At 55.4% G+C, this 27,846-nt stretch overlaps 1 protein-coding gene, 1 long non-coding RNA gene and 1 pseudogene across 6 annotated transcripts; 1 reads left to right on the forward strand and 2 right to left on the reverse strand.

Moving 5' to 3' along the window:
• Window positions 1-1,829: 1,829 nt before the first annotated feature.
• LOC109561412 (histone H3.3A-like) lies at window positions 1,830-2,724 on the reverse strand (annotated as a pseudogene).
• A 1,194-nt stretch (window positions 2,725-3,918) lies between these two features.
• On the forward strand, window positions 3,919-16,677 carry LSM4 (LSM4 homolog, U6 small nuclear RNA and mRNA degradation associated). Its single transcript, XM_019963839.2, has 5 exons — window positions 3,919-4,068; window positions 8,393-8,434; window positions 11,380-11,478; window positions 14,017-14,200; window positions 16,044-16,677. The coding sequence occupies exons 1-5, from the start codon at window positions 4,066-4,068 to the stop codon at window positions 16,133-16,135; spliced, it is 420 nt and encodes a 139-aa protein (XP_019819398.1). The 5' UTR covers window positions 3,919-4,065; the 3' UTR covers window positions 16,136-16,677.
• A 1-nt stretch (window position 16,678) lies between these two features.
• LOC139184035 (uncharacterized) lies at window positions 16,679-26,553 on the reverse strand. Of its 5 annotated transcripts, none has more exons than XR_011567458.1 (3): window positions 26,220-26,553; window positions 21,845-22,066; window positions 16,679-18,155 (listed from the first exon to the last, which is right to left on the reverse strand). It is a non-coding gene; the product is annotated as an uncharacterized lncRNA (long non-coding RNA). The 5 variants fall into 5 exon arrangements; XR_011567459.1 differs by lacking the exon at window positions 26,220-26,553 and adding an exon at window positions 25,870-26,213; XR_011567457.1 differs by lacking the exon at window positions 26,220-26,553 and adding an exon at window positions 25,870-26,213 and having other exon boundaries at window positions 21,845-23,457.
• Between the last annotated feature and the right edge of the window lie 1,293 nt (window positions 26,554-27,846).

The following is a 27,846-nucleotide window of genomic DNA, read 5'->3' on the forward strand; positions in this document are numbered from 1 at the left end:
AAAACTGACCCCCAGACCGTCTCCCCCCACTAGGTCCTGGAGAGGAGATTCTAGTGCCCTGCCCAGTGGGATGTGGCTGGGCAGTTCTCATCCTCTTCTGCCCAGGTCTCTGAGACCTGATGCAGGGGAATCTTTTATTGAGAAGCGGAGCATCAGGGGCTCCCAGCTCTGAGAGGCATCGGGTCTTTTCAGCTGGAAGAGCTTGGCTCTGGGCTCTTGGGAATTCCCTGGTAGTCCAGTGGTTTACGACCTGACGCTTTCACAGCCAGGGTCTGGGTTCAAATCCTGATTGGGAAACTAAGATTCCACAAACCATGCAACGCTGCCAAAAAAGGAAAAAATCTCTCAGGCCAATGATGACACTAAGGAGGGCTGGAAAAGGGTAGTCCTGGAGAAAGAAATGGCAACCCACTCCAGTATTCTTGCCTGGAGAATCCCACGGACAGAGGAGCCTGGAGGGCTACAGTCCATAGCGTGGCAAAGAGTCAGACACGACTGAAGCAACTTAGCACGCACAGCACACACTAAGAGAAAGGAGTGTCCCCATAAGAAAAGAAGAGGAAAGAGAAAAGCTATGTGATGACAGGCAGAGATTGGAGTGACATGTTTATAACCAAGAACTACAAGGATTGCTGGATTGCTGGGGGAGAGGCTTGGGATGAATTGTCCCTCAGATCCTTTAGAAGAAACCAATCCTGCCCACATCTTGAGTTCAGACTTCTGGATCAAGTTCTGTGGTTTAAAGCCACCCAGTTTGATTGCTCTGTTATGGCAGACCAAGGAAACTAATACAGTTGCCAATTTGTCTTGTTTACCAGCTGTCACCCCTCCTAAGCCTTGGGAGGGCCAGGAGTTTCGTCTGGTTTATTCACTTTGTGTTTCCCAGAGCAGGCCCATAGTAGGTGCTCAATAAATACTGCACATCTGAATATATCAAGCAGATACTGTTTTATGTGCTTTCCCATGGCTTACCTCATTTCCTCCTCACTGCAACCTTCTACAGCACTTATTACGCCCATTTTATTTTTTTGTTAGTTGAATAAACAAGTTTATTTGTAAATTTAGTCAACATACATAATTGACCTAAAAACTTCAATAGAAGGATAAATTTTAAAGCCACTTGGAAAGCCATCTCTATGAAGTGATTTTCCCAGAACCTATGCCACATGAACACCACTTTAACTGGCAGAGGTTCCATAAGCTGAAGCTGTGTCCCTCCCCAACAGCAAGTTCCCCCTAAGTTATAATACAAACCCCACAAGGAAAAAAAGTTCGGTGTTGTTCCCCCTTGGTAGAGAAAAGTTCAACCTAGTTATGAGACCAATCACAACACAAAGAAAAGCTGCACTAACTACTATATTAGTAACAGATGATGCTGGTGTGAATAACTTGTATTATAGTCTAGAGCCCTTAGAAATAAATCCCCCTCCCCGTTAGTGTTTGCATTATCAGCTAGAAGGTTAGTTTAACATGTGGTAGAATGAGGACTTATGCAAGGTATAACGTGCAAAGCATTTTACTACATAAACAAGTGTAGTCTACTCAGGAGAAACCCAATCAAACTCTAAATTACACGCCTTAAAGACAACACGCCCCACCACATGTCAGTGTAAAACATTTAATTTAAAAATGTTGACACTACAATATATAAAATAGCTATTATAAAGGCACATAGTGTATTCTATAGCTGCCAGGTTTACTTTTTTTTTTTAAAGGAAACTGTAAGTTACACTGTGGTTAAGACTTGTATCTTCACCCTTGAAAAAGCCCACATTCTATCATAGTGATGTATGGTCAGACTTAACAGCCCCAATTGTTAAACACTTGGATCAAGTCATAACCAGTTTTATTGCAAAAGGACCCTGTACACATTTATCAATTCTAGTACCTTAATAGCTACCCAACAAGTCATTAACATACAGAAACATGCATCATGAGAAGCAAGAAATATCACCCATCCCTTCTGCATATTAGCAACTTGTCACTCCTGAGCAACAGTGCTCAGATCACTGAGGTCTGTGAACAGTCACTTTTCGCATTCATCCTGAGTGAAAGATGGAATGACTTAAGTACAAATGCAACATATGATAAACAATTTCTTACAAAAAAAAGTCACAAATTAAACCGAAGTATTTTACAGAATTTACTACAAAACAGCATAAAAACTGCCTTCACTTAAGCTCTCTCTCCCCGTATCCGGCGAGCCAACTGGATGTCTTTGGGCATGATGGTGACTCTCTTAGCGTGGATGGCACACAGATTAGCATCTTCAAACAAACCTACCAGGTACGCTTCGCTAGCCTCCTGCAGCGCGCCGATGGCGGCACTCTGGAACCTCAAGTCGGTTTTGAAATCCTGGGCGATCTCCCTCACCAACCTCTGGAAAGGCAGTTTCCGGATCAGAAGCTCGGTGGATTTCTGGTAACGACGGATTTCTCGAAGCGCAACAGTCCCGGGCCTGTAGCGATGAGGTTTTTTTCACCCCGCCAGTAGAGGGGGCGCTTTTCCTGGCCGCTTTGGTGGCCAGCTCCTTGCGGGGCGCTTTCCCACCCGTTGACTTAACGAGCAGTCTGCTTGGTTCGGGCCATTTTCTTTTACCTAACGCCGAAGTTTTAGGCCGCTTCTCCGACCACCGCGCCGCCGCTGCTGCCCAAAGAGCCGCAGTAGCTGAAACACGGGGAAAGCTCCCTCCAACGAACGACCAAACCGCTCTGCCTATTACGCCCATTTTAAAGGGAGGTGAACTAAGGCTCCGAGGGACAAAGCCAGGATTCCAACCTACCAAAAAGATGGTGACCGTAGTCATGAAATCAAAAGGCACTTGCTCCTTGGAAGAAAAGCTATGACGAACCCAGAGAGCGTATTAAAAAACAGAGACTTCACTTTGCTGACATAAGTTTTCCAGTACTTATGTACAGATATGAGGATTAAACCATAAAGAAGGCTGAGCGCCAGAAGAATTGATGCTTTTGAACTGTGGTGCTGGAGAAGACTATTTAGAGCCCCTTGGACAGCAAAGCGGAGAAGGCAATGGCACCCCACTCCAGTACTCTTGCCTGGAAAATCCCATGGATGGAGGAGCCTGGAAGGCTGCAGTCCATGGGGTCTCGGAGGGTCGGACACGACTGAGGGACTTCACTTTCACTTTCATGCATTGGAGAAGGAAATGGCAACCCACTCCAGTGTTCTTGCCTGGAGAATCCCAGGGATGGGGGAGCCTGGTGGGCTGCCGTCTATGGGGTCGCACAGAGTCGGACACGACTGAAGTTGACTTAGCAGCAGAACAGCAAAGAGATCAAAGCAGTCGATCCTCAACCCTGAGTATTCGTTTGAAGGACTGATACTGAAGCTTCAGCTTCAATACTATGGCCACCTGATGCGAGGCCGACTCTCTGGAAAAGACCCTGATGCTGGGAAAGACTGAAGTCAGGAAAAGGGGACGACAGAGGATGAGATCGTTGAATGGCATCACCGACTCGATGTACATGAGTTTGACCAAACTCCAGGAGACAGTGAAGGGCAGGGACGCCTGGTGTGCTGCAGTCCATGTGGGTCGCAAAGCGTCCGACTCACTGAGCGACTGAACAACAGTAATGAGAATCAGAAAAGGGGCGGGAAGGCAGACATTAAGCACATTCCAATAATAACCGATAATAACCGAAGAGCCTCCATTTCTCAAGGAAATTGGAAGTAATAACCGACTTTGCCCACAGCGTGGAGCCGATGAGATCCTCGAGCGTTTGACCTGCGCAAGCGCCTTTACCCACAAGGCCTCCTGCTCAGGCACATTTTGTTCCGCCCCCTTTTGCAGCACTCACGGCGGCACTTTACGACTCTGGTACTTATTTCACTGGTGAGAACACGGCCCGGCCCGCCCCTCGGGCTTAGTAGGCCCCGCCTTACTCTGAGTGGATTGGTTAGCCTTCCCACGAGCCCCGCTCTGACTGGCTCGCGTCGCTGCCACTCTATTTCAGCCTAGTGGCGCGCAGCGGCGGCTACCGGCGGGAACGTGAGCGGCGGCGGCGGTGGCGGAAGTGGCCGGGGAGGCCGGTCCCTACCGACACCATGGTGAGGCGACGGGGGATCCGGCCGCCAAAGGCCTTCGGGGCGGGTGCTGGGGCAGGGGCGATGCAGAGCGAGTGTGTCATCCGGGCCTCGAGTCCTGCCACCCGGTCGGAGCAGGGGAAACAGACCGGAGAATGCAGGGGTTTCTCTCAAGACACCTGGCACGTCGGTCTCAGGGGAACAGAGGATTGGACGAACGTGTAATCATAGTATAGCAATCTAGCCGCAGTCTTCTCATTTTTTGGATGGGAAAAATGAGGCCGGAGAGGAAGGGGAACCCCCCCCCCCCCCCCCCCGCCACGGCCTCCCAGAACCCCAGTGAATGAAACAGAATGACTTCTCAGTTAGGGAAGTGACTCCGAGTGATCAGACCCAGTCTGACCTCGTAGAATGTAAAGCTAGACCGCCAGGAAGTAGAGACCCGTTGTGCGTTCTCAGATTAAGCCAACTTGGGGAATTTCAGAGCTTGTAAGGTCCTTAGAGGGCTTCCCTCGTGGCTCCGTGGTAAAGAACCCGCCTATCAGTGTAGGAGACGCGAGTTCCATCCCGGGGTCAGGAAGATCCCCTGGAGAAGGAAATGGCAGTATCTTGCCAGAGAAATACCGTGAGCAGGTGCGTCTGGCGGGATACAGTCCATGGGATCGCAAGAGTCGGACCGACTTAGCTACTGAACAACAAGGCCCTTAGGATGCTAGCCTCACAATCTCCTGTGCCTCTCCTTTTCAGGCTGAAAAACACCCAGAGATGGGTTTGCTTTTCCCAGGGTCACACAGCATGCGGTTCAGAGGGAGAGGGGTCATTTTGAGCCAGATTGAGCCAGAATGGGCTAACTCCTCCCAGTTCACAGAAGGAAAAACTGAGACCCTGTCAGGAAACCTCTCCAAAGGCATGCTATTCACAAGTTGTGGACAAGTTATAGATCTAAACCAGAGAGTGCGTGTACCCCCGCCCCCTCCAGTGTATGACAGGGAAACTGTGGCCCCACAATGGAATTGAGAGCTGAAGGCTTCCTGAGAGAGTACCTGGCCTGTCAGCACCCAGGTTGCTCTGAGGTGGTCCCTGCACATTTCTCTGAGCCAACCCATGAGGGCTCATTACATTTCTCCTGGTCAGTGTAAGGCTAGAGAGAAGGGAACCGGTTCCTCTCTGCTCAAGGGTAGAGTTGGTCTCAGGGAATGAGCAAAACTGGAAAAATCCATGTGTTAAGCTCTATGGAGACAGGATTTTCGATTTTTTTCTCATGGGAGTCCCAGAGCCTAGAGTAGTGCCTGCGTGAAGGACAGACTCGTTCAGCCTTTTCCTGCCTTCTGCGGAGTGTTGAGGCCATCAACAAGGCTTTTTCCCTGTGGTCCCCGAAGGGCCGGAAGCAGAGGTCTGGGTGAAGGAGTGGGTGGTCTGCAACAACTTCCTGAATTGGGAGCCTCAGGATACTGTTAGATCTAGGCCTGAGGACCAGGCCCCAGGCATTCTGAGAAAGGCCAAAGAAAGGCCTTTCTTTCCTCAGCCTTTTTCCCCTGACTTCAGAGGACCCTATCTCCCCCAGGACTGAGTGTTCAGCCCTCTCCTATCTCGCTGGCACCTTCAAGCATCTTCCATCCCCCACCTGTGCTACTGTCCCTTCCCCTTGGCTTTCAGGTTCATCAGAATCCTCCCCTTCCTCTCACCCCTGTCTTCAGCACAGTTTGGGGTTGTAGAAGATGGTGAGATGTGACCGTGGCTCCAGGCCCTGGGCTGTCCCAGCTCCACCTCTCCCTACCCAAGCCTCTCCTTTCTTTGCGGGGTGGAGCAGGAATCCCCCCACCCCACGTGCCTCCGGGGGGTGGTGTGTGCTGTATTTGTTCAGCAAATATTTACTGAGACCTTCTCGTGTGCCTGACCGGGTGTTCAGTGCTGGACAAAGTCCACACCCTCCAAATTTTCCAGTCTAGCAGGAGGTTTGGCGTTTCCAGTCTAGCCAGGGAGACATAATAAATAAACAAGTTAATTAGAGACTGGCTGTGTCCTGTAATAGAAGCAGCAGAGGGTGACCCAGGTGGAAACCTCCTTTCTTCCCTCGACAGGGTTATAATGAGGACCTGGCTGAGGGGACAGTCGCCAGCTGGGGGCAGGGCACCCCAGGCAGAGGGAGCCTCAGAACAAGGGCTACCAGCAGCACCAGGCGTGGTGTGTGAGGCGCAGAGGGGGCCAGTTTGCTGGAGCTGGATCGGGTCTGGCTCTGTGGGCTGCCTAGGGAGGGGTGCACAGGGAGGGTTGTGAGCAGGTGCTGGTCCCATCTGTGTCGCAGCCATCTGAGGGCATACTGCCAGCAACAGCTGTGGAGGCTGTGGGTCCTGCAGGTCTGTGCTGCTGGTAGCTGGGACAGGGTGGCAGCCTGAGAGGGACCAGCCTAGAGGCTCTGTGTGCCATAAAAGGACATCTGTGGGTTCCCTGCTGACAGGCATCAGCCTACTCTCCTCAGCTTTACCAGGACCTTGCTCTGTGGCCCTGGGTAGGTTCCTCCTGCTCTAGCCGCTGGTGTCTCATGTAGAGGCTCCTTGGTTGGACTGCTCCGACCCTCCACCTCTCAGAGTCCATCTTCATTCTCGCCTTCCAGGGCTAACCTGGTGATCTGGGAGGAGGACCTAGGTGTGCCCCCGTCCAGATTCCCATTGTGGACACAAGAGAACAGGCTTGCCCAGGAAGAGTGCGAGGCTTCGCCGCTGTAAATACCACCTGGGTGTGTGGCTGCTGCATGCGTGTCTGAGCCTCCGGCTCACCGCACTCGGGCAGCCTTGCACAGATTCATTCCAGAGTAGAGGGCAGGTTGGCCACCCACGTGTCCTTCTGGGAACAACCACCTCCTTTCCACGTAGCCCCTTCTTCCTCCTTATCTTGCCCTTCCAGGAAGCCTGTGCAGGAAGTGGGCCTGGGCCTAGCTTCCTGCTGCCACTGGACCTCCCCCCCGGGTGGCTTGTAGGGAAGGCCCGTGGGATGTGGAATTCCCCTCCCTCCAAGCCCTTCCACAGGGAGCCTTCCTCTGGAGATTGAGGGCCATTTGTGGCCTCCTGACAGAGAGGCTCACAGCCCCCACCACCTGGAGAAACAGCTACCCCCTATTCGATAGAGCCTGAGGGTAGGCTGGGACTCCCCAGCAAAGAGCTCCTAGGGGTCAGGCCAACTTAGAGCTCCCCAGTTACTGGGGCATGATAAGGTTTTCCCTGAGGTAATTTCCTGTCTGGTGGGGCCCTTGCTCTAGAACTTTCACCTACCTATGCTGGATAGGCTGCCACTGGACCCTGAACCCAAGCACTGCCCCTTGAGTCACCCTTCTGGAGGCCCAGAGACAGGCCCCAGGGTAAGGCTCAAGATTTGTGTTCCAAAAATGAAAACTAATTTCCGCCGCCCACCGCGCCCCCCCCCCCACCCCCAGTTAACACTATATGGTGGTTTTTTTTTTTTTAATGAAAAATTCAGTAATAAAGGAAACAGAACTATCTTGAAAGTTTACCTTATCTGGGTGAGTTTTTAAATCCCATTGTTTATCTGCTGTCCCTTCCAGTAACCACAGACTTTTTCTGAAATGTTTCTTCCTCTCACCTGGTAAATTCCGCTCACATGCCCAGCTCAGATGTCACCTCCTTAGATCATGAGGCCAGTTGAGCCTGATGGATCACTCTGCCAGGGGACAGTCAGGGCTGCCCCCCAAGGTGTAGGCCCAGGATGAGCTGGCTTCTGACAGATAGGGTCGAGCCACACTCCATCTCTAGGTCTCTGGCGCTGGGCAAGTTCCTCAGTCTCTAAGCTCATCATCCTCACCTGAAAAGTGTGTGTGATGATAACCATCTACCATACTGAAAATGAAAGGCTTAGCTAGAGCTGCATGTGTTAACCTGGATGTATCTCTGAAGCAGCAGCAGAGCGAAACACAAGCAGCAGCAGGACCCATGTGCCATGATGCTGTTGATAAACCTAGAGGGCTATGCCTGGTCCTGTCAGGCATGAGCTACAGAGAAATACCCAGAATGATCAGCCCCAACACCGGAGGGCAGCTGCTGCTGAGATTGTCAGGGGAAAGATCAAACCGTTTTATTGAAGGACTTCAGGGGAGGGTCAAAAGGCTGGGAGGACAAAGATCTAACGTCCTCCTGGCTGAGATCTCCCCAGCTGCAGAATTGCTGAAATGAGATTTTCTAGACCTGAGTGCTAACCTGGGAGGTGGGTATGTGGCCTGGGGTTGGGCAGAGTTCAGAGGCTGTGTTTCTGTTGAGGGATATGCCAGCCCTGCCTAGAGGCCGGGGCCACGGTGCTGATGAGCCAGACAGGTCATGCGCTTTTGTTTGCCTTTCAGCTTCCCTTGTCGCTGCTGAAAACGGCTCAGAATCACCCAATGGTGAGTATGTGCCACTCTGGAGTGGTGCCTTTCAGCAGGTCCCAGCCTCAGCACAGGAACAGGGACACTGGGCAGAGGGCGAGGTGCCTCCAGACAAGCCCGCCTCCTGCCTGTCCACGAAGCAGCAGCTTGTCCTCTCCTCCCTCCCACACGTCAGGGCCTGTGTCATTTCTGCTCCTGTTCCAAGTCATACATACTTATTAAAAGTGTCAAATACTGGAGATTCAGAGGAAGGGGAAGCCCCTCTTCATTAATCTTTCCAACAATTTATTCTTTGGTTTTTACACGTTTTGACTTTTAACATGTGTGTATAAGCATGACTGAATTTTTAAAATGTGGGTGGGTTCATGCAATACACATTCCCTAATCTGCTTTTGTTCCTTTGTGATAGAGTGTGATATCTGTCAATATATTCTGTTGTCTTTCCTTTTTTTAATTCAGATATTATTCATACAACCATACGGTTCAGCCTTCTCAGGGGGGACAGTTTAGGGACGCTCAGCACGCTCACAGGGTTGGGCAACCCCCACCTCTGTGTCATTGCGGAGTAATCCTGTCACCCCAAAAGGTGGCCCAGGCCCCACTAGCAACCACCCCCACAGCCCCCTCCCCCAGCACCTGGCAACCACTCCTCTGCTTTCTGTCTCTGTGGATTTGCCTGTTCTGGACATTTCCCATAAATGGGCTCACACAACACGTGGCCTTTCATGTCTGGCTCCTCTCACTCAGCATGCTGTTCTCGGGGTTTGTCCACATTATAGCGTGTGTCGGAGCTCCATCCCTTATGGCCAGGTGCTATTCCATTGTGTAGATCATGTCTGGCTCCTCTCACTCAGCATGCTGTTCTTGGGGTTTGTCCACATTATAAGGTGTGTCGGAGCTCCATCCCTATGGCCAGGTGCTACTCCATTGTGTAGATCATGTCTGGCTCCTCTCACTCAGCATGCTGTTCTTGGGGTTTGTCACATTATAGCGTGTGTCGGAGCTCCATCCCTATGGCCAGGTGCAACTCCATTGTGTAGATCATGTCTGGCTCCTCTCACTCAGCATGCTGTTCTTGGGGTTTGTCACATTATAGCGTGTGTCAGAGCTCCATCCCTATGGCCAGGTGCAACTCCATTGTGTAGATCATGTCTGGCTCCTCTCACTCAGCATGCTGTTCTCGGGGTTTGTCACATTATAGCGTGTGTCGGAGCTCCATCCCTATGGCCAGGTGCTACTCCATCGTGTAGATATATCGCACTTCATCCATTTGTCCCGGTGGCTTCCCTGATAGTTCAGATGGTACAGAATCTGCCTGCAGTGAAGGAGACCAGAGTTTGATCCCTGGGTTGGGAAGATCCTCTGGAGAAGTGAATGGCAACCCACTCCAGTATTCTTGCCTGGAGACTTCTGTGGACAGAGGAGCCTGGCAGGCTACAGTTGATGGGATCACAGAGTTGGACACGACTGAGCTGCTAACACACATCCCTTTGTTCTCTGATGACGGACGTTTGGGTTGTTTCTGCTTTTTGGCTACTGAAAATTTGAGCTGCCGGAAACATTTGTGTACTCATTTTTCCGTGGATACATGCCTTCATTTCTCTTGGGCAGATAGCTGAGTTGATTCTTTTTTTTAATTTTTTCAAACTTGAAAGTGATGACTTTCTAAATCATGTTTAAACCTTAAAGTGGTTGCCAAGGGAAACAGGCAGAGTAGCTGAAAAATGTCTACAGCACCATGGAAGGCAGGGGAGAGCGCGTGATGACTGCCGGTGGCCATCCAGGGACTCAGCTGAGCTGTCCCACAGGCCTACCAGGGTCTCACCCTCATGCACGTCACTGGTCACCCACCAGCAGGAACTTGAGCAGGAAGTCACAGGCATGGGCTGGGCTGCCGCTGTTGCTCATCATGCCAGCACCCGGCATCATGCCAGCGCTCAGGCCCGGCCTGCAGAACGGTGCAGAGGTGGTGTCTGGGCAGCCCAGTGCCTCTCCAGCCCCAAGAGTTGATTATTTTTTAAAATTTTTATTTTATATTGAAATATGGTTGATCCACATTTTGTTAGTTTCAGGTGTACAGCCAAGTGATTCAGTTATGTATACACAGGTATCTGTTATTTTTAAAATTATTTTCCCATTTAGGTTGTTACATAATATTGAGCAAAGAATTCCCTGTACTATAGAGTAGATCCTTGCTCAGTTTTTTATTTGTTTGTCTTTGGAGTATAATTGGTTTACAGTGCTCTGTTAGTCTCTGCTGTACAATGAAGTGAATGAGCTATATGTGTACATATACCCCCTCCCTCTTGGACCTCGTCCCACCCCACCCCCTTCCCATCCTGGAAGGGGGAACACCCATCACACAGCACCCAGCTGAGCTCCCTGTGCTATACTGCAGGTTCCTGGTTATCCATGTTAAATATAATTGTGTGTACATGTCAGTTCCATACTCCCTAACTATCCCTCCTTGCCCCCATCCCCTCTGGTAACCATAAGTTTGTTCTCTGAGTTGGTATTTTTTTAAGACAGGCTTTTCTAGCAAAAGCATGTCTTCTGAATGAGGTGCTTTTCCCCAAACACATCAAGACAGGCAAGTAATTCCTGCAATGAAAGACTATCTCCAGACCACCATAGATCACACACGTGGCATCACTGGGCACCTGGCCACCCTGTTACTACTCATTCTTTTAAAGATGTGTGGGTGTTGTTCATTTCTTCCACACACAGGAAAACGATTTCATCATAGAAAGTGTACAATGCCCAGCAAAGTGTACTGAGAAAGCAGAGCACATCTCCTGCAAGATGGGCCCCTGGGGGCCTGGGTACCGGGCGCTGTGCCCACTGGGTCCCAAGAGGAGCCAAGGCCGTGTCTGAGCAAGGCCCGATGGTGGCGACCTGCTCCTCGGGGTAGGTTTGTACCTTCCTTGGGGCCTGTGCCTGATGTGGGGCCTGTTTCTCTCCAGTTGGTGGAGCTCAAAAACGGGGAGACATACAACGGGCACCTGGTGAGCTGCGACAACTGGATGAACATCAACCTGCGCGAGGTGATCTGCACGTCCAGGGTGAGCGCCCTGTGCCCTCAGCCTGTGCCCCTTTCTGGGGACCTTCAGGTGGTGCTGGTCTGGTGGGCATCTTGAGTGGAGGCTGTGTGGCCAGGGTCATGCACTGGGACCTGGGGTGACCTTCCAGAGCCTCGGCCTTCTCACTTCCAAGTCCGGTACAAGCCCTCTGCCTGGACCGGACGGCCCACACCTCAGCCTCTACTGCAGTCTATCCTGCCAGGGGCAGGGCTCTGTGGAGGGGCGGGGCCCGAGGAACTGGGCTGGGTGTGGAGCTGGGCAGAGGGACAAGGCTCCAAGTCTCTGGTGCCCTGGACTTTGCACCTGTGGATGCTGCCCAGCAGTTACTGAGCTGCTCCTCCACCCCCCAATCCCAACGCCACTCCTGACCAGGAAGGACTTGGGCCTAGGGATGCCCCTGGCTGTAAACCCGTTCTCTACAGGAAGGGGGTGGCCTCCAGGGCAGACTCCCTCCCCCTCCCTGCACTGGGTTCCGCTAGTTAGTACTTTCCTTTCCCCTTGATTCCTGTCTCCATCACCTGCCCAAGGCAGCCCCCCATGTTATGGGGAAGAAGCTGCTGGGAGGCCCAGGCTGTCTTGAGCCAAGGACAGGGTACCCCCAGGGCTTGCCCTGCCAGCATTCAGCAGAGCACGAGGCAGCCTCTCTCGTCCTTGAAGGCAGACGGGGGCGGGGGGACCACCCCCCCTCCCCCTCAGCTGCTCAGCTCTGTAACTTATTTCTTGGGACCAAACTCCAGGCAGCAGGTGGCTGGGGATTTCCATTGTGGCTGTGGCACATGGTGCCATGGTGCACAGCTGGGCACATGTCCTTCTGCACATGGCCAGTAGGTTTCTGTCCACTTTGAGGATGTTGAGCCAATCACTGGGTCTTGGGGCAAGGTCAGTCCCACCTCCATGGCCAAGCCTGGACACATGGCTCCCCCTGGAAGGTTCCCCTTGGGACCCAGCGGTTGGGAGGAGAAACTGGGTGTGAGGAACCAATCTATGCAGCCATCAGGCCTCCTCACCTGTAAACAGGTGACAGCAGCCCCTTCTCCCCTCGAGCAGCCGATGCAGAGACCCCAGGGGCTGAGAGTGTGCAGGAGAACAAGCGTCTGGAGGCACGAGCTGCCCCCGTGGAAAGCACATAAGCCTGGTTCCCCCAGGGAGTGCGCTGGGCTGGGCCTGCCCTTGGCTGGGGAAAAGCCTCACGCTGAATGGCTGCCCCGGTCCCAGCCCTGAGCTTCCACAGAATCATCGTTTTGCCTGGCTGTACTCTGCATCCCCACGGACTTGGCTGCTTGCCTACCCTCTCTGGGAAAGGAATGCTCTGAGGCCTCTTGGGGCTCCTGTATGGGTTGGGGGCTCTTATGTATGTTCCTGGGAAGAGCTGGCCCTCAGACATTCCGCTTGTCCCCGCCGAGCGCCTGCACTGGGCTGGGCTGAGTGGCCCAGGCACCACTGATGTCATGCAGGAGGACTGAGGGCTTCAAGGAGGCTGCAAGCGAGGCCTGTTGAGGGCTGCAGTTAGCCAGACACGAAAAGGCGGGAACAGCGTATGCAAAATGCAGGAGGCCAGAAGCCCATTGTGTGTGTTCCAGAATGTTCCATCTGGAAGGCACATCGAATGCTGAGAGAGGGCAGCCAGAGTGGGGCGGGATCTCAGGCCCTCTGGAGCCACACTGAGAGAGTTGGACCTCGTCCTCGGCCAATGGGGCCCTGATTGGGATCTAAGCAGGGAGATGTCTTGGTCTGATTTCTAGGGTTGTGGGGGAGGGGTTGGCTTGGGGCAGCAGGGGTGGGGCAGGATAAGCAATGTGATGGACGAGGTCCCGGGCTCCTGCCCAAGGGCAGCAGGAGGGTGGGGCGAGGCCTTGTGCTGGTCACAGGGTGTTTGAGGGTCAGGGGGAGACAGCATCCTGAAAACTTCAAGGTCAGCATTGCTCAAGAGTCTACAGCTGTACAAGCCCCCTTGTCTCTCTAGCTTCCATTAGCTCCCCTGTAAACTGGCATCACTGGGGTGCTGCCCCAGCTGGCCGCAAACCTGCCTCCCCACCCCCTCCTGGCCCTCTTCACCCACCACACAGGGTCTGTGTCCTGCTCACCTGTGTCCCATGCCCAGCTCAGACCCTGCCACGAGACACTTGTGTGAATGAATGAGTCACGGTGCATGGAGCGGACTCCAGGAGAGTTTGGGAACACTGGGAGCAGAAAGGGGAGGAGCTGGGCTGTGGCAGCACCTGGCCCGTGAGGCAGCCTCGCCCCTCTCCAGGCTTTGGACGGCATCCCCCACCAGAGGACAGGCTGAGGACACAGGCTGCTCACGAGGCCCTGCCCTGCCCGCCCGCCCTCGTGCATGAAGGGCTGCCAAGGGTCTGGAGAGAGCCTGCTGGAGGGCGGCCCCTCCCATGTCCTGTGCAGAAGGAAGAACCTCATACCCTGCGGGGGCGACGCCAGGTGCAGGAAGCCTGAGCTGATTGATGCTGCCCCGGCTGACTACACGTCCCTCCCCACGGCTCTGACATGTACCCCCTCTTGCAGGACGGGGACAAATTCTGGCGGATGCCTGAGTGCTACATTCGCGGCAGCACCATTAAGTACCTGCGCATCCCCGACGAGATCATCGACATGGTCAAGGAGGAGGTGGTGGCCAAGGGCCGTGGCCGCGGTGGCCTGCAGCAGCAGAAGCAGCAGAAGGGCCGAGGGATGGGGGGCGCCGGGCGAGGTAGGCCCTTCTCTCCCCCTTCTCCCCTGGCAGGCAGCTGGGGCCTCCCCACTGGAGGGTGACTGCCGCACACGGCATCTGGCCTGGCCCAGTGTTGACATTCTCCACTGGTGTCGTCATGTTGCCGAGGGCCTGGCTCTGTGCCCCTCCTCCATAGCACTGGGGGGCCGTGACTCACAGGGCTCTTCTGTGGAACAGCTGATGCTGCTGGTTGCCACCTGAATGCCCCGTGTCCCCCACCCCAGGAGCCCAGCTAAGTCCTGGTGGTCAGTGCTAGCTGCGCCCATCCCCGCAACATGGGCCCTCCTCCCCCCAGTGGCTCTTGGTGCTCCCTCAGCTCCAGGTGCCGCCCGGCAGACTAACCTGGTACCCACACAGACCTGGGACTTGAGCCCCACCTGTGTTTCCTGGCAGGTGCTCTGGGCACCTCCACAAGGCTCAGATTCCCCGCTGCAGAGATCTCCATGGTGCCCAGCCTGGGACCCTTCCCTGCTGTGACTCCTTTAGACAAAACCGAGGTCACGCCTTTTGGGTAGATCACCCCACGCCACCCTGAAATGATAAATCTAGCATAAAACTAAACGTGCAGTCAGCTAGAGCCGGAGCCCAGAGGCCAGCGGTGGGCCCTACCCTTCCCTGCCTCCCCACCCGACTTCCGTCCTTGGAGGGACCTGGCTTTGTCTTGCCCACCTGGAGGGGCTTGTATGCTAGGTCCCAGGAACCCACCTTGGGGGCTTATATGCAGAGCCAGGAAGGACATAGGAGCCCTCCCTGAGCTGAGGCTTGAGTGACAGAAAGGAGCCAGAGAGAAGAGGGCACCGCAGGTGGAGAAGAACCTAGGATGGGGGTGAGCAGGGCCCCAGGGGCCCCAGGACCTGCCCCCAGGGCTAGGCTCTCCACCCAGGGTGCCATCACTGTCGAGTAAACTGCCTGAAGGAGCAGGGAGGACAGGGAGAGCAGCTTGCTTGCACAGGGGCCCCTGCATGACCAGGCTCCCCTTGGCCAAGCTGGGTCTTGCTCCGTTAGAGATGAGGCCAGGCAGACCCTGTCAGCACTGGCTCTGTCCCCTGCATGTGTGTGGAGGAAGGGGACCCTGGAAGGCCAGGCTGCTGCTTCTGTGACTTCCTGGGCAGGGTCTGCACCCACCCTTGGGCTATTCACCTTCCCCAGCAGCAGTGCTGTGTGCTCCATGTAAAATGTCTTTCGGAAACAGCCCCGCCTGTGGCTGCAGAGGTCAGAGCTCAGGAGGCTCCCCCGCCCCATCTCTGGGCTGGACACACAGAAACCCCACCCCACCCCATTGTTTCTCTGGGGCCAGCAAGGCAGGCTGGGGTCCCTGGTGCAGCCCCAGCCACAGCTGAGCATCGTTGCTCCACCCCTGGGCTGAGTCCAGGCCTCATTCTAGCTTGTACTCCCTCCTCCTCCTCCTGGAAACCCTCTGACTTTGTCCTGCTGATGACCACCCACCCCCTCACCTTGGCCCTCAGCCCTCTCTTCCAGGAAGCATCCCCCCCCCGCCCCCGCAAGCCCCAGTGTGACTTGGTGCCAACCTCTGTCCTCCTTGGCATCCTTCGCACCCTTGGAGCGCCTGGTCTGATATCCCTTGTCACACTGAGAACGTTGTGGAGCAATACCCCTGCCCAGTCCTGGTCAGACGCTCCACCTCAGGTTTTCAGCCTGCTCTTAGAAGGTATGGTCACTGCCCCCACTTCACAGAGGTGAAAGCTGAGGCTCAGAGGGGTTCAACGACTTGGCTATAGTCTAAGAGTTCCAGTTCCTGGTCCCTGCCTACAGTGACCCTCCCAGCCCAGCTCTACTGAGGCCCCCCTCCTCTGTCTCACAGGTGTGTTCGGTGGCCGGGGCCGAGGTGGGATCCCCGGGACTGGCAGAGGTCAACCAGAAAAGAAGCCAGGCCGACAGGCGGGCAAGCAGTGAGCCGCCCCTCCCTCCATTCCCGAGACGGAGCTGCCACATGGAGCATCTGCTCCCACCCAGAGGCTGCTTTCCTGCTCTCCAGTTTATGACTGTTCAGAACAAAAAGAAGAGGCAGGGGTCGGGGAGGACCCCCTGCCTGTTGTCTCGTGGTCCTCCTCTTTTTTTGTTAGCCAGCAGTTCTGTGGTTGGAAATGTTATTCTGTGCTTCTGGTTTTGTGAAGCCGCAGCCAACTGGGTTCCTGGAAGATTCTGTGTTTAATGCATCTGTAAAGCCCTCACTCTTGTTTTAAGGGCAGGCATTTTCCAAACAGGTTTGTTTTGCATTCTGTATGGTGAACAGACAGGAGGTTTTTATTTTCAGCTGTTTGCACTGAGATTGACAGCCTGGAGGGTCTCCTGAAACACGGACCCTGAAACTGCCTTTTCGAAATGAATCCAGGCAAACGTGTGCCTCAGAAGCTGTTCTGGGGGATGATGCCCTGTTCCGTCCCTTCTTCTCTCCCTCTTTGTCTTAGAAAAATAAAAACAAATACAACTACAAACTGCGAAATCCGTGATTCCTTTAAACCACTGGGCGCATCTAGTTGTAGTGTCCCCAGGAAATCACAGCCCCACGCAAGAAGTTTCCTTTTGCACCCTGTGGCCTCTCACCATGGGGAAGTATTTCAATGCGACACTGGTTCCCATGACCCTCAGCAGCCTCCTACCAAAGGTGGAAGGCAAGATGGGGGTCTGGGCAGTAGGGGACCCCCTTCCCCTCTTCGTGGGGAGGTGGGGGAGGGAAGTCCTAGGCGGGAGCCAGTGGGACACCCACACTGCCTGTCCTCAGCCTCCGTTCCTGTTGTGTAAGTACTGTTCACAGCAGAGCTCCCTGAGAAGCTGTGACAGGGAGCTGCCTCCAGGAACACAAGAGGAAGGCTTTTCGCGAACCTTTTACCTCCTCTTAGAGTCGGGGCTCTTGCCTGTCCATGACTTAGCGATTTGTCTGAGACGCTGAGCCAGCACTTGTGCAGAACACTTCCGGCGATGTGGTCCTTTGACCGATATTCCTGGACAGCCTGATGTTAAGAGGCTGGTTCCTATGGATGTGAGGTCTGCCTGGCCTGAGGTCTACTTGTCACCGATACCGTATTGAGACCGGTTCTGAAGGGTGATTGGAAGAAAAGATGGTGGTGCCTGTAGAACTCCACTTAGGTCTGCAAAGTACTGGCCTAGCTATTGCAAAGATGCTCTAAGATTTCTCAGTCTGATCCTATCTGGAGAGTGCTGTTCCCTGCCACTTCCTCATCATTGCTTCTCTCCATTTGCACCCCCTCCAGGGACCTACTGCTGCCTGAGTCCTTGTTTTGGCATAGGTTGGGGACAGGGGTGTGGGGTCTGAGTTCCACCTGGGCCCTGGGAACCCACCTCCCTCAGAGACGGCGGTGCCAGGCCAGGCTGGTAGGAAGACACAAAAAGAATGGCGGGGAGGGAGGGCCTGTGTTCACAACTCCCCTTCCCACAGCCCTGGACACAGAATCCCATAATGGCCTTTGGGGGCCTTGGTCTGAAGTCTGGGTTTTCCACTTGCCAGGGGCGTGATGTCTCTGGTGAAGCTTTGATGGAAGCCGGGGGCTGTGAACGAGAAACCCTTTAGAAGCCCCGCCCCTTCCTGCTGTTCGCCGTTTGGTTTTTCTTCCTTAGCTCTGGACCAAGAACATGTTCAGACGTTCCCAAGGGCCCCTTCGCCGCTCAAGGTCTTGGGTCTCCGACGCGACCGGTCTCCACACAGGGGCGCATCCCCGGCGGCGTGCGTAATCGCGGCTTCCTGCCAGCCGCCCCTGACCTTTCCATCCAGGCAGCTCCGGCTCACGGCCCAGTTCTCTGCGAGCCGGCTGGTGACGTGAGCCGCCTCCCCGGCACTGGCCGCTTAGATGCCAAGGGGCTGCCGGAAGGCTCCGTCCTCCTGAGTTGGGTGTCAGGACAGCCCGGTTTTCCAGTTCTTCTTCCTGGTTGGTTTCAAGAAACCAGCCTCAACGCCCTGAACAAGAAGAGAAACCAAAAGTACCGTGCTGGTTCCCACAAGTCCGCCTCCTTTCTGCCCTCCTGATGGTCTGTCTCTGGGGGCTGGCGCCCCCATCAGCTGACTGCTGCATGACCTGAAGCCTGCGGGCTACCTTAAGTGTGGGTGGTGAAGTGTAGGTGTTTCCCGCAGGCCAACCGTCTCCCTTTGGAGTTTGTTCCAGCTGTCAGGCCAGGGAGGCCCACACACCCAGGTGTGACTCAGCCTGGGGCCTGCCTGGATTGCCCTGTTGCTTCAACCTGAGCTCAGGACTCAGCTCCCTGAGTCCATTTCAGGGAGCTGGATCCAGTGGGCAGCCGTAAGCAGCAGCCCCCCAGGGAGTGGTGGGCAGGAGGGCGACTCTTGCCTTCCCGTGTCAGTCCTGCCTGCACACCCCTCAGCACTGACTCCTCCTCTACTGGGCCTCACCTGCGGCTCTGCCAGCACCTCCCCTGGAAGCCCTGCACCCAGCCTGCTGCCTCCCACTTCAGGCAGGCTTGATGGCAGGCGCCCTCCCCAGCCATCCAGCTGGGCCCTGGGGTCTGCGTGTCCCGGCCTGTGTGTCCCTACCCACCCATCGCTGTCTGTGTCCTCTGACAGCCCTCCGTGGACAAGGCTGCTTGGTCTGTGGGAGTTTCGGGAGGTGGTCTGATGTCCACTCAGACAGTCTTAATGGGGGCAGCTATTCGCCCTAAGAGGAACAGAGGCCTGGCTGGGGGTGGAGGAACTGGGGCCACAACCGCATCCTAGGCACTGGAGACTAAGCTGTGAATTAAACAGAGTCCCCCACCACAGGGACCCTTACCTTCCAGGAGGGTGAGCTGGCAACGAACAGGCCAAATGCATAAATGCCAAGAAGAAAATGAGGGTGGGGAAGAGAGGCGGTCAGGGCAGGCCAGGGGTGACATTTTGAGAAAAGGGTTGGAGGGAGGCAGAGGAGTCATACCCCTGGCGAAAGAGTGTTCCTGACAGAGAGACAGCCTGTGCAAAGGTCCTGGGCCAGGTGGTGACAGGAACAAAGTGAGAGGGCAGGAAATGGGGCAGGTGCAGACCCTGAGTGAGATAGGAAGCCACAGAAGGTTCTAGAACAGACTGAGGCAAGTGTGGAAGCCAAGAAACCAGAGGAAGCAGTGCTGGGGTGGGGGTGGGGTCAGCCCAAGGGAGAGGCCACAGGTGGCGGAGGCAGGGGTGCCGTGAGGGCCCAGGCAGGGCTGTTCTGCAAACTCAGACGCTGGGCTGGGAGCTTTTTGAAGACTAGAAGGGGCACGTGGTCAAACTGGTTTCTGAAGGACATGAAGCCTCTGCTCAGGACTTTTCTGGAAGTCTAGTGGTTAAGACTGCCTTCCAATGCATAGGGTGCAGGTCTGATCCCTGGTCAGGGAGCTAAGATTCCACATGCCTCTGGGCCACAAAACCAAAACAGAAAACAGAAACAAGAGTATCCAAATTCAATAAAGACTTTAAAAAGTCGTCCACATCAAAAAAGTCTTAAAAAAAGAAAAGAAAAAGAAGCCTCTGGCCTCGGGAAGAGAGCAGGGAACAACAGGTAAAGGTAACAGTCAACACAAAAGCCCTGAGACTCTGGGCCCTGCTTGGGGAGGGAAGCGAGGATGAGCAGACCCAGGGGCTCAATCCCAGCAAGAGCCGAGCGGGGCGCAGGCAGTGCCCGTGCGCAAGCACAGAGGGTGAGCCATCTACCCCAGGACACACCCTGGGACGTGTAACCCCACGTGCCTGTGCCTCAGACACACAGCCGTGCTCCATATTTGCTTTAAAAAAAAAAATTATTTTTTTTTATACTAGGAATTGAACTCGTGCCCCCTGCAGTGGAAGCGCGGAGTCTTAACTGCTGGACCTCTGGGGAAGTCCCTCATTCCTGCTTGAAAACACAGGAGAAGCGCCTCACTGGGCACCTGGGGAGTGTCTGAAACCTCACCTAGGACCCTCTTTCTCTCCATTAGCTGTGGGGGCAGCGTGACTGACTGGCCGGGGGGACCTGAGCAGCGGTGCCATGCCACAGGGAGGGGCCAGGCCACTGTCCTCTGTGCCCCGGAGGCCGACACCAGATGCCTGGCCCCAGGTCCCTAAGCTGTCACCTTACAGGCCCTGGGTCCTGCCCTGAGACCCCCCCTCCTGGTCTGGGCCCAGCCACCCAGGGATGACTCACCCCCATTCCGCCCCCGCTGGAACCAGGCACCAAAATAGTCACCCAGCTCACTCTTGGGAGTGGCCGTGGAATATTTCAGGGCCGCGTTCAGTGCCTAAAAATACTTGGGGAATACAGGCATGCATCTCCCCTCCCTCGTTCCCGTCTCTGTTCCTTGGAAAACCATCCCTATAAGCACCCCCAGGCCCGTCCCTCCACGCCACACCCCTCCAGCAGGTTATGCCTCCCCGGCCAGCAGGTCTGTGGGAGGTCCCCAAGTGCCCACATCCCTGTCAAGTGTGGTGAGGTGGCCTTGCTTCCTCCCTGTTGCCATGGAGAGACTCCACAAGGTTCCCCAGAACTCTCTGGAAGGGCGAAGCCTTTTCCACAACCCTTAGAAGTCTCGATTCCTGGAGAGGGAGGCCAGGACGCAGCAACATGGATCAGGGAGATCTTCATTACTCAGCAGTTTTCCTTCAAAATTAGAAAATGGATCTTGCTGTTTGTGTTCAGGAGGCTACTGGAAACAGGCTCCTAGGACAGGGCCCCCAGCTGGGTCCAATCCTGTTGCTTCCGTGGGACCGCACGTAGGTTACTGGTCCTTCTCCCTCCCCCAGGGAGCAGCCTGTCCCCCTCCAACACACCCAAATATCTTTGACATCATCCTAACCACTGAGTCTCCTGGGCACACTCCATCCTTACCACCAAGACCCTTGACCTTTCTTGTAGCCCCAGGAAAGAGAGGGAAATGATTCGAGTTGGAGTGTGGCTTGGCCCACTGGGGTCTGATCAGCTTCTCTATGCCCTGAAGCCTCCAGCTGGAGGGAATAGCAGGTGCAAAGGCCCTGGGGAAGGCACATGCTGGGTGTCTTGGAGACACAGCAAATTGAGCATTATTGCCTAAAGTCCACACCTGATGACTCAGAAGGTAAAGAATCTGCCTGCAATGCAGGAGACCCGGGTTCCATCCCTGGAATTGGGAAGATCCCCTGGAGAAGGAAATGGCAACCCACTCCAGTATTCTTGCCTGAGACATCCCATGAACAGAGGAGCCTGGCGGGCTACAGTCCACGAGGTTGCAAAGAGTCAGACACAACCAAGCAGCTAACACAGAGACAGTTTTTACCTAAAGTGCTTTAAAAACAATTGAAGTAACATTCAGTAACATAAAATCAACCTTTTTAAAGTGAGCAATTCAGGGACTTCCCCGGTGGTCCAGTGACTGAGACTGTGCTCGCAGTGCAGGGGGCCAGGGTTCCATCCCTGGTCAGGAGGGACTAGATCCCACTTGCTTCAACCAAAGATCCTGCATGCCACATCTAAGACCTGGCACAGCCAGATTAAAAACAACCAAAAGAAAGTGAGCACTTCAGCGGTATTTAGTACATTTGCGATGTTGTGTAACCACCACCTGTACCTAGTTCCAGAACACTGTCATCACCCCAGAAAGAAGCCTCACACCCACTCCCTCCTCCTCAGCCCCTGACTACCACTAATCTGCTTGCCGTGTTTACGAACTGACCTGTTTTGGACATTTCACACAAACGGAATCACATCCTATGGGGCCTTTCGCATCTGGCTTCTTTCACTCAGCATAAGATTTTTAAGGTTCATACGTGTTGCGGTGTGTATCGGTGCTTCATTCTTCTCTTTGGCTGAATAATACACCATATGACTGGATACATTGTGTTTATCCTTCATCAGCTCCTGGACTGTCGGCTGAGTGTTTACTCTGTGTTCACACCTAAGGAACAACAGGCCATCTCTTAGGTCTATATACTCTGAAGATGGGGGGTTAGAGAGATAATCAGGAAACCAAGAATTAAACAAGACAGATACCTGGTGAAGACCCTAAGGGTCTTCCAGGAAGAGACAGCAGCATGTGCAAAGGCCCTGAGGTAGGAATGAGCTGATGTACTGGAGGAAAGGCACAAAGGCTGATGTGGCTAGAGCAGGATAAGTGAAGAGTGAGGTGGGCACAGCTGTGAGGCCTGAGGGGTGTGGAGAAGCGTCTGGGCTGTACTTTGAGATGGAGAGACAGAGAGAGAGATACTGAAAGAGACACAGGAAGAGGGGGAGAGACTGACAGCAGAAGGGAGAAAAGAGGGCCTCAGCATCTCGACGCCTGGGCCCAAGTGGCCAAGGGTCTTCGCCAGCATCCTCTCAGCCCAAACCCTTCTCTGATACTCTGATTGCATGAGCAAGAGTTAACTGCCCTGTGCTGAGAACCGTGTGGCCATGCAGGAACTGGTCCATAAACGTTAGGTGGATGAATGAACAGAGGGAAAGATGGATAGGTGGGTGGGTGGATGGGTGGACAGACAGACAGACGGGCAGGATGACAGGTGGATGGAGGGAGGAAGAGCTGGTACCCCTTCACTGCAGTGAGAACATGATCTCCCACCTGCTAGCAGGTGATTGGATGGGGGTTGTGAAGAAACTTAACCAGCTGCCACAGGGCCTCACCCGCCCCCCTCTGGTCTCAGAAGATGAGTGGAGTGCAGGCTGCAGGGTGGGGGCTGGGCAGGGTGCCTTGCGTGCAGAGGCGGCTGCCGGGTACCAGATGCCGCTACCTGCCTCTGCCTCTGAGTCAGCATCACCATGGCAACGCGGGCCCTGCCGGATGCTCCTCCAGGCACATCCCCCATCACTGTAGCCATCATCACTGCCACCTCCTCACAGGGGGCTGGGGCAGAGGGGCAGCTATTTTTAACCAGGTTGTGGGCAGAGCTCAAGGACCCCGATGCCCACCTTCTCCCATCTGTCAGCCTCTCTGTCTCTTAAGCCACCCCCCCCCTGCAGAGCTTGCAGCCAAACATGGGGTGAGGGGGCTGAGTGAGGGGCCCAATGGGGTTGGGGAGCCAGCCGAGGGAAAGTCTTCAGGCTCGGCTAGATAGGGGGGCTGCAGAGTGTTTTGTGGGCACTAGTGAGGGAACATCATGGACAAAGGTTAGGTGGCTGGATGGCAGCAGTGGGCAGAGAGCTAGGGGGTGACAGGGAGATGGGCTGAGCAGGGAGCCACAGGGCATGTGAAGAGGCCAGGGGGCACTCACAGAGAGCAGGAGATGGACCACTGTGACCCTGGGCAGCCTCTATGCCCCCCGTGTCTCCCCTGCATCCTCTGGAACATGGGCACTGGTGGGGAAACGGAGGCAGGGAGGGTAGTCACAGGCTCTACCTGAGCTGGCAAGGACTCCACCTATGCCCACCCCAGCTACTGACAACATGGATGCCCCTGCTCTTACCTTCCCCCATCTCCCCTTTCCTCACTCTACTCCAGCCTTGATTGTCTTCCAACACACTCTGTATCTCTACCTCAGGGCCTTTGCACTTGCTAACCCAGCGTTTAGGAACATCCTTTCCTGGTGCCTCCTTGCAGATGTCATGGACCCTCTGCATTCCCCACTCCCCTCCTCCTGGTGAGATTTCTTCACAGCGCTTGCCAGATATTATATTACCTACATTTTCAGATATTCTCACCCCAAGAATGCAGGCCCCTCTCAGAGTGTCGGTCTATCCAACGACGGCAGTAGCCAGTGCGCCGAGGGAAGAGGAAGCCAGGCCATGAAATGCCAGTGTCTGGGTCCTCTCCACCTGACCCAGAGCTGCAGGGCCAGGCTGGGGACTTGGGAGTGAGAGCTACAGCTCCCTGGGTGGTTCAGGCCACAAAGCACTGAGGTCACTGAGGGTGACCTCACTCAGTGACCACCACTGAGGTGGGCATCGGGGTCCTTGAGCTCTGCCCACAAGTCAGAGGTCACTGAGCAGTGGGTGAGCCAGGCCGTGGCCAGAAGTCAGCATCAAGGATCTTGCCCCGTGAGCCTCCAGGGGAGCTGAGGCCTCCAGCTCGCAAGGTGGTCTCCTGAATCCCTTATCACCACCCATACTGAGCATTGCTAGGGCCGCCATGCCCTCACTAGCTCCAATTAGGCTGCCCTCGGACAGTCACTTCAGATAGTATCTTCCTTGTACGGATTTATGTCACCCTTCTCATCATGCCAACAAGACTGAAGACTGGTTCCAATCCCCAGCCAAGAACCATGGACCCCAGTGAAAACTGGCTTGATTTTATAACAATCAAGAGTCCCTTGCTGTGTCTTCTGCCTTCTGTAACTGGTCTCTCTTCCCACGGCCTTTCTCTCTTGTCTCTGTCTCCACCAGACTTTGCCTCCCTCCCTCTCCTGCCCTCTTCCTCCATCTCTGCCTTTCTCCCTTTGTTTATTTCACAGTCACTATAATTCCTTTTCCCCTCCGAACTATTTGTCGGCTCCAGCCCTCCTGTTAGGAGGCCATGAAGAGTCTGCCTTGTCCAGCCCCTAAGCCTTGATTGATCCATTCATCAGTTTTACCTGGTGGCTCAGTGGTAAAGAACCCGTCTGCCAATGCAAGAGACTCGGGTTCCATCCCGGGGTGGGAAAGATCCCCTAGAGAAGCAAAGGGCAACTCACTCTAGCATTCTTGCGGGGGAAATCCCATGGACAGGGGAGCCTGGGGGGCTACTGTCCATGGGGTCGCGAAAGAGTCAGACGTGACTTGGCGACTAAACAACAACAACCCATTGATCAGATGGGCTTGTCCTGGGGCCTGAAGTTCTGGGCGGAGGGGAGTTTGGCAGCTGACACTCTCCCTCCTTCCCGGGCAATAGCAGCGCTCCAGGGCCCGGCATGGAAGAGGTTAAGGTGTGCGGTCCTCACTTCCCCAGCCCTGCATTTAATTAGCGGCCCCGCAGGGAGGCCGAGCCAGCCCGGGGGTGGCGGGGCGATGGGAAGGAGGAGGGGAGGACGGGGGAGAAGTGGAAGGGAGAAAGAGAACGGAGGGAGAGGGACCAGAGAGGGCTGGAGGTAAGGAGGCGGGGCCGGTAGCCAGTGGGGGATTCGAATCTTGCCTGGCTAGTGTCCCCAACTCGTACCTCTAGGCTCTCGTTTCCCTTCCCCGCCCCTCGGGGTGGGAATCCCCTCCCAACCCCCTCCCTAAGGCCGAGCGGGCCTTGGCAGTAAACATCAGCTCTCTCCCCAATGTCGGGTGGAGAAAACTGAGGCCCACGTTGAAATGCGACTAAGTACGGCAGCACCCGGGGCCGCCCAGCGAGTATTTAGGCAGGTTTGTCCGCGTACTGGAGAACAAAACTAACGTATCAGTCTGTGCCCGCCAGGCGACCCCGGGTGGCGGGACAAAGGTGGGGAGTCCCGGCTTGGATGAGGGTGACCAGGTGGGACAGGGGCGGGCGGGGGCCTGGAGCCCAGAGACCCGCGGCGATTCCAGGTAGGCCACGCCCCTTCTCGTGCCTCAGTAGCCCCGTCTTTTTGCACCGCATGGGGGAAACTGCGCGGGTAGGCCTCCCCCCACCAACCACACCCACCGCCTCCCGAGCGGCGGGGGCGCGGGCCACGCAGCCCGAGCATCCGCGTCTTCGCCGCTCCTCCTAGCCTTGACGTTGGTTCTGACGTCACCCACCCCCACGCCAGAGTCCGGTCGCCGCAGGGGTTAACTCTTGCGCGGCCGCCTGCTGCGCCGAACCCCACCCCCCCCCCCACCCCCCGCCACAACCTTTCTCTCCCCGATCTCCGCCAGAGGCGGGGCCAGGCTGCGGGGACCGACGTGAGACAGGTTTTGGGCAGCGCAGCCGCGAGGCAAGCCGAGAAGCCCCATCGGGATCAGGTCTTTGCCTGCACCGCGGAATGCGCCTCCCTCCTCCCTCCAAGTCCGTGTTTACTGCGACGTCGCTCCCTCCGGCCCGGCCCTGACCCTTCTAAGGCTGGGCGTGTCCTTGTCCGGCTGGGTTTTCCCGCCCCGGGCCGGGGGTGGGGGTGGGGAATGAATAGGGTCGAGGGGCTCGTCAGGTCCGGGGCGGGGACCTCTCACCCAGCAATTCACTGTTTCAAGGTCGAGCTTCTTACCCCCACATTTAAGATGAGAACCGTCAAAGCCTAGAGAACTTGTGTTACCGGGGTGGGGTGGGGGGTTGGCGGGCGTGCAACCCTGGCCCAGTCCCAGCTCGGGCAGCCTCCTTTGGGCCCCACCCCTGTGTGTGTGCGGGGGTGGGGGGGCCTCGATTCCTGCTAAGGGGGAGGGAACCCTGCAGGCCCCGCCCTGCCCCAGGGGAAGTGAGAATGGGGGGCCCTCCCCCGCATCCTCACCACTTCCTCCCTGGGAGAGGCGGCGGCGGCGCCTGGGGGGAGGGGGAGGAGGCGACGGGCGAGGGGGTTCGGAAGAACGTCCTCAGGTTCAGAGGAAGGGTCGTCCTGCCCCCTCGCCCATTAAGCGCAGGACTGGCGTTAATACATACCCCATATGTAGGCCCTCGCCCCCGGTCTGCTCCTTCCTTGGGGCCTCTTCCTAAGCGACGCGGACTCCGCCTGCTCCTCCCCACCCTGGGGGCCCCTGCCGCCTCCTCCCTGCTGCTTCACCCCCTCGTTCGATCTACTCCCCTACAGGGGCCAGGATCCTGTAGAGCTGCCGACGTGGTGCCTTCCCCCAAGGGCTCCCGCAGCCCCGGGTCCAGCCTCATCTCCCCAAGATGCCCAGCTCCCTGAGCCTTGTCTGCCCGTAGAGATTCACCTGGATTCCAGTCTTCCTCAAAAGTCTGGACCTATGCTTTGCTCAGAACCTAAGTTTATTTATGTGAAAAATGGGGACAGGTGTCCCTCTTCTCGGTGGTTCTGTGGGGCTTTTAAAGAACAATGTCAAGAGTGGGTTTCCCATATTGGCCTCCTGGAAGCATCTGCTCATTACTCTGCTAAATGATACACTTATTCATTTAATTATTTGTTACTGTATCCATTGATTCTCAACTTCTCTGGTGGCTCAGATGGTAAAGAATCTGCCTGCCATGCGGGAGCCCCGGGTTCGATCCCTGGGTGGGGAAGATCCCCAGGAGCAGGCAATGGCTAACCCACTCCAGTATTCTTGCCTGGATAATTCCAAGGACAGGAATCTGGTGGGCTACAGTCCATGGGGTCACAGAGTCAGACACGATTGACATCCCCCCTCTCCAACCCCAGGTAGTATGGGAAGAATGGCAGGGTCCCACAGTATTGTGGGTGGGGCAGCCCCAAGGTCTTTAGGCAGAAATGAGAGCTTCCACTTAACCAGCTTGAAGCCTCCTCAGAGAGACCCCTGGCGACACACACCCAAGAGGCCTCTGCCTGCCACTGCCATCTGTTCCCTCTGCCCCCCAAACAGCTCAGTACCTCGAGGAACCTTGGGAGGATTCTGGCTGATGCAGGCAAACCCCACACATATTATAGTAGGTGCTTATCACCCAAGCTGGGCACATTATTGAGCTCCTACTGTGTGCTGACCCCCCTCTTGGAGACTGGAATGCTGTGTGGGTCCCTGTGGCCCTTCCTGCCCTGTGAACACACATGCCTGTCTTCTTGGTTTGGGGCTTCCCAGCCTTTAATATTTTTTGGATAATGGAACATTTGGGGTCCGGAATTGACCCAGAGTGTCCCCGAGGAGGGAATGCCTGAGTTTTGCTCTCATTTCTTCGTTTTTCAGTTTCCTTCTATTTATGGCAAGAGA

The sequence above is a fragment of the Bos indicus genome, chromosome 7 (assembly GCF_029378745.1).
Source record: "Bos indicus isolate NIAB-ARS_2022 breed Sahiwal x Tharparkar chromosome 7, NIAB-ARS_B.indTharparkar_mat_pri_1.0, whole genome shotgun sequence".
Taxonomy (NCBI): Eukaryota; Metazoa; Chordata; class Mammalia; order Artiodactyla; family Bovidae; genus Bos; species Bos indicus.

Bases quoted from the DNA above. Each gene is read 5' to 3' on its own strand.
- LSM4 (XM_019963839.2), top strand. The intron at 8,435-11,379 runs GTGAGTATGTGC...GTTTCTCTCCAG, and splicing joins CGGCTCAGAATCACCCAATG to TTGGTGGAGCTCAAAAACGG. The intron at 14,201-16,043 runs GTAGGCCCTTCT...TCTGTCTCACAG, and splicing joins GATGGGGGGCGCCGGGCGAG to GTGTGTTCGGTGGCCGGGGC.